The sequence below is a fragment of the Chrysochloris asiatica genome, unplaced genomic scaffold (genome assembly GCF_000296735.1).
Source record: "Chrysochloris asiatica unplaced genomic scaffold, ChrAsi1.0 scaffold00056, whole genome shotgun sequence".
In the NCBI taxonomy this organism is placed as follows: Eukaryota; Metazoa; Chordata; class Mammalia; order Afrosoricida; family Chrysochloridae; genus Chrysochloris; species Chrysochloris asiatica.
The window spans coordinates 4,317,848-4,323,400 of NW_006408574.1; the positions used below are offsets into that span (position 1 = coordinate 4,317,848).

The window sequence follows — 5,553 nt, forward strand, 5'->3', positions numbered from 1 at the left end:
TTAAACAGTTCTTAAAGTCTTCTCTGTTGTGGCTGGCTCGTTGGTGCTCTTGCCGGGGGCCTCAATGGAGATGTAGATGACATCCCTCTTTCAGGTGGGTCTTCAGTGAATGCTGGCTCCCTCAGGCAAGCTCGCTCCAAAGATGGAGAAGTGGCTGTCCTCTCGCTATAGGGTGGGAGTATTAATCTTGATGTATTTGCATTCATAACCTGTTTCTTGTCATGTTGCTGGTGAGGACAAGGGCCAGTCCTGCTCATGGCCATGTGCCCAGGGTCTGGCACTCAGAGTTATTTGTTGATTGACTAATTGACCAACTCTGTTCTTGCTCACAGCCGGGACATTCTCCAGGAGGTGCTTGATACAGACCTGAGTAACCAAGCCTTCCCTTTCTCCACCCACAAACTGGTGAGGGCTGCCGGGCACCTGGTAGGTACCTGTGGGCCACTGTGCCCTGGACTGTGGGTGGCAGTGGTGTGGGACAAGGGACCCAACTCCAGGCTGGGGCTGGGGACTCTGGGACCTCTCTGCGCCTCTATCCTCATCTGTGGGCTGGGGACAGGGTCAGGCAGAGGGAATATGGAGGAAACAAGGGGGCCAGGGCCTTGGTGGGGCACGTCTGCTTCCCTGGGCCTGGTGCACACCTGAGTCTTCACCCCTCCCCCCAGCTTCTACCAGGGAAGATGGTCTTTGCCTTGCTGACATACAGCTGCTCAGGCATACCTCTCCTCAAAGCCACCAGTGGACACACCTTCCCATGTTGGGGGGACATATCATTTCCCCGCTCCCCCTGAATAGCAGGGCTGTGAACAGCCGCCTAAACATGGCCCCAGCAGCTCTCTTCATCCTCTGAGGCGACAACGACTCTCACCAGGGTCCTTTCTCCCTGTCCACTGAAGCTGGGGCCCAGTCCACAAAGCACCCTGGTCTTAGGGCTCTGATGGTACTCTCACAGAACTACCACAAGGGGGTGCTTTACGAAACAGACGTTTACTTTCTCACAGTTCAGGAGGCTGGAAGTGCCCATGGAAGACACCAGCTCCAGGGGAGACTTTCTCTCTATGGGTTCTTGGAAAGGTTGTTGTGTCACTAGGCTTCTGTCCTAGGAGATCTGTGTGTGGTTTGGCATCTCTCTTCCCCCAGCTCAGCTCACCGATGTGCTTGTTTGTATCTCAAAAGAGATGGACTTTAGACACACCTTATGGTCCTCAGAAACCCTACACAGGGTTGCTATGGGTCGGAACTGACTTGTTGGCACTTAACAACAATGGTTCTGGTTAAAGCGCCAGACTGCAAAGCCATTTGAACTGCAAGGTCAGTGGTTCAAGCTCACCAGCTGCTCCTCGGAAACCCTATACAGGGTCGCTCTGGGTTGGAATCGACTCCACGGCACTTAATGATAGCAATAACAATGGTAAACCTGCCTCCTTAACCTTACAAAGAAAACCCAGGCCCAAGTGGGATTATCATCACAGATATAAAACCTCATCCCAAACCCACTGCCTTCAAGCTGATTCCCACTCAAGTGATCTTATACATAGGGTTCCCAAGACTATAAATCTTTATGGGAGCAAACAACCTCATCTTTCTTGGAGTGGTTTGTGGGTTTGAACTGCTGACCTCACAGTTAGCAGCTCAGTGCCTAACCTATAGCACCACCAGGACACCAGTCACAGGTATAAAGGTTAGGAGTTACAACACATATTATGGGGGGACATAGTTCTAACCGTAACAACTCCCAAACCTGCCGCAGCTCCGGAAGTCCAGGGGTAGAAACCCACGTCCTCTGAGGTTGAGGATGATATTGAGTGCCGGGGCTCTATCACACCCAGCTCTGGACAGGGGCTTCCCAACACCCTAGGGTGGGTCCTGGTCACAGCTCTGAACCTCCAGGTCCCTTCCTTGGGCCTTGGTCTCCTTGTTGGAATACCAGTGCCATGCTATCCGGGTTGATGTGTCCAGCAGAGCTGAGGAGTAAATGGAGACCTCAGGCCTGCCAGTGTGGTCCAGGCCCTGCTCCGAGCTGCCCCCAGCAGAATGGAAGTTCCTACCGTTTCTCGTTGACACCTGGGACCAGTTACTTTTTGTTGTGGGGTTATCTGGTCCCTTTTAACAGGATGTTTAGGGGGCATCTCTAAGGAGCCATGGGTTTCAGGTCGGTGGTTCAAACCTGAGAACAGTCCTGCTCTGGGCTTACTAGGAGTTGGAATCAGCTTGATGGTAGTGGAAATAGTATCTCTGGTCTTTGTCCACCAGATGCTACCTCACCTCCCGGTTGTGATAGCCAGAACTATCCCAGACCTGGTCAATGTCCCCTGGGGGGCAGGATCACCCTGTCTTAGCAGGTGTGCAAGCCACAATGGCAGTGAGAGCAGCGAGCTGTGTTGAGTCGGCCACTCAGCGACTGCTCAGGACAGGGCTCCTGACCGCTGGGGGGAGGGAAGCAACTGAGCCTCGGAGAGGCTGGCCAGCTTGCACAGGCCACCTGTTAAGGAGACATCAAAAGCACCCCAAATGGGCAAATGAAGTGGATGGTCTGTTGAAGGGATGGGCCCCCAGACAGTTGGATCTGGAGGGCTTCTCCCCCATGTCGGCTTCCTGTGTGCTGGTCCGGGGATCTGCTGGAGGGAACATGCTGAGGTTCATGGGCAGGTCGGCCTGCCGGCAGTCTTGGCTGCAGAGGGGCTGAGGTCCTGGGGACGACTCTGTTAGCAAATAAACAACAAGGCTGCCAGAGAGGAGCTGTGATAAAGGGCTGGCCCACAGCACTGCAGGTCGCAGGGGGCAGGAAGCTGGGGGGGTCTCTGTCTAGCTTGCTTCCTACCAATGTGCTGCAGAGCCTTCTGCTTGGACCAGAGAGGGTGGGCGTGCTGGGAAGCAACCCAGCCCAAGCTGTAGCTCAGCCCCCGAGGACCCTGTAGGGCCCATGCCTTGCATCCAGGTGGGCTGTAACTTGTGGAAAAATCAGGCTGAGATGCATTTCTCCCACTCAGCAGGGCCTTGGCCTGCATGTAGCTCGGGTGTTTGTGAGAAGAGAGGACCATATGGGAAACCCCTTCCTCCCATGCAGGCCCTCCACTGTGGTCTAGACAGGCTTTGTTCTTCCATAGTCTACTCAGCTGCCTCCCTCCCTGGGGGGCCCTTTCCCAGCCTGGCTGCCCCTGTCGAGGGGTCTGGGACAGGAGGGAGGTCGGGTCTCAGCAGAATGGATTAGAGGCCAGATGACCCTTCCCCCAGGGTCACGGGGCAGCTGCTATGGTTTTGAAAAACAAGTATTTATTGTTCTCCAAATATTGCTCCTCTTTCTGGTTCCAGTCATTACTGCGAAGGGACTGCAGTCACGGGGCCTGGGACCTGGGGCCGGACCTCACTTCCTGGCTTGACCACTCGGGCCTGGGCTTTTCTTCTCCCTCTGTAAAGTGGGGTGGGGGCTAAGGAGCAGATTCCGCGGGATACTGGCGTAGCTCACCCCACTGCAGCTGTAAGGTGACAAGCCTCACTGACTCACTGTACAATGTTGGGAAACTGACAATTTGTGAGTGAGTGAGTGGGTGGACATCCCTCCTGTCCCCCCCACTCCCTGTGTCTGCTTTCTCGTCTACATCTACCCAGTCAGTCCAGCCAGGTGTCCTGTCCAACAGAACCTGCTCTTATAGTGTCTTCACTTTCTGTCCCTTTCAGTGTTCTCAGAGGACCAGCTTTCAATGGCTGGGGTCTTAGGGTCCTGTGGTTTCTGCAGCTTCTGAACACAGGAATGTGTGGTTTGGAGTTCTGGAGGCCAGAGTCCAAGCTGTGTGGACTCCGAATGGGAATCAGTGCCAGGTCTCTCTCGCTTCTGGGCTGTCCCCTGAGTCTGTCCAGACACCCTGAATTCCATATGACGAGACCCTGGAGTCAGACCAAGCAGATGCCGGACGAATGCCCGTGTCCTAGTGGTCAGCGGCCTCTGCTCAGGGCTTCTGGGAATGATCAGGGGGCCAAAAGCCAGGCTAGGGCCAAAAGCTGCAGATGAAATAGGGTGGGACCAGAACAGAAGACCTGGGCTGGGGCAGAGCCAGAAGTAGAAGGTTGGGGTCAGGGTCAGGACAAGGAGGTAAAGACCTGAGTGGAGGCGGGGCCAGGAACCCTGTGGGGGCGGAGCCAGGGTGGGGCCAGGACTCATAGAAGTAGAGTGGGGTGGGGTGGGTGAGCAACCCTCCTACTTCCCACCCTAACAGAAGCAATCATACTCACCCAGAAAAGCCTGCTGGGAGATTCCAGCTGAACCCCCATCTCTGTTTCACAATCGTTCGTTGAGATGTTGGTTCCAGCCCAGGCCTCCACGATCTTTGAACTCCTCGTGAAGAAGAGGTCGATGGGAAAGGTTTATTGTCCACTGTGGCCAACTACCAGTGGCCCTGCTTTCCAAATACTTGCCTCCAGGCCAGCGAGCTTTCTTGCGGAAAGGCTGGTCTCCTGTTGCTCAGCTGGGCAGTTACCAGGGACACTCCGTCCCTGAGCGGCCTCCCCCCACACCCCTTCAGGCAGCAGATGCCGGCTGGAAGCTCATTATGAGGCGGGTGATAAGGAGATTTTCTTCTGAAAATTAATTTCAGGTCAAAAGGAAATTGGATTTCGTTTCCTGATGATGCAAAGTTCCAGCCGTGGTACAGTTAGGATTCGATTAGTTCAGGACAGAACATTTCCCATTCCATCCACATGCATTACATAAACAGTGATGTGCCAGTCGGGGACATGGGGAGGCAGATAAGTTTCATGGAGTGTGTGTTTGCCAGTTGGGTCACAGTATCGCCCAGAAAATTGTTTTGCACAGTCTCTGTGGATTAGGAAGCCATGGGTTCTACAGGCAAAGTCGAGAAAGCAGATAGCCACAGAGCAAGCAGGTGGCATTTGCTCCCTGCCATGACCCCACGTGTCCAGTAGAAGGAACAGTGAAGTCTTCTTGCCATGGAAGTATGAGAACCAGTTGGTGTGGCTCTAAGTGACTCCAGAGTGTGTGTGAAAGGTCCTGAGCTTCTGTAAGCTCATCATGTTGGCCTAGGGAATGCTATCTGTCCCAACTCTGGATCCGTGCCTGAATCTGCCGACAAGGGTATGGGTACAGGTGGGTGTCTTTCTGAGACTCCAGGGATGAGCTTTCCTCGGAGTATGGACTGGAAGTGTTTTTAGGTGGATTCCACATTCCTGGAATTAGAAGATGAGCCCTGAGGGTTGGACAGCTTCCACAAAGCCTATCAGGTCCTTGTGGAGGGTCTTATTTGAGAAATCACATAATTTGCTTATTCTTATGTTTGGAAAATTAGTTTCCAGTCATTCTCCCCAGTATCACCACCACCACCACCACCATGACCACCATCAGCGCCACCACTATGATCACCATCACCACCATCATCATCACCATCATCACCATCATCACCACCACCATCATCATCATCATCACCGTCATCACCATCACCACCACCACCACCATCACCATCATCACCAACACCACCATTATCATCATCATCACCAACACAACCATCATCATCATCACCACCACCACTATTACCACCATCA

General features: G+C 53.7%; 1 protein-coding gene across 1 annotated transcript in view; it reads left to right on the forward strand.

The window, feature by feature from the left end:
- Positions 1 to 5,553, forward strand: part of SARDH (sarcosine dehydrogenase) — a 54,222-nt gene that overhangs the window by 40,444 nt on the left and 8,225 nt on the right. The window contains exon 16 of the mRNA XM_006863713.1: positions 333 to 426. Within this exon, the coding sequence (XP_006863775.1) occupies positions 333 to 426 (94 nt within the window). The remainder of the gene's footprint in view (positions 1 to 332; positions 427 to 5,553) is intronic.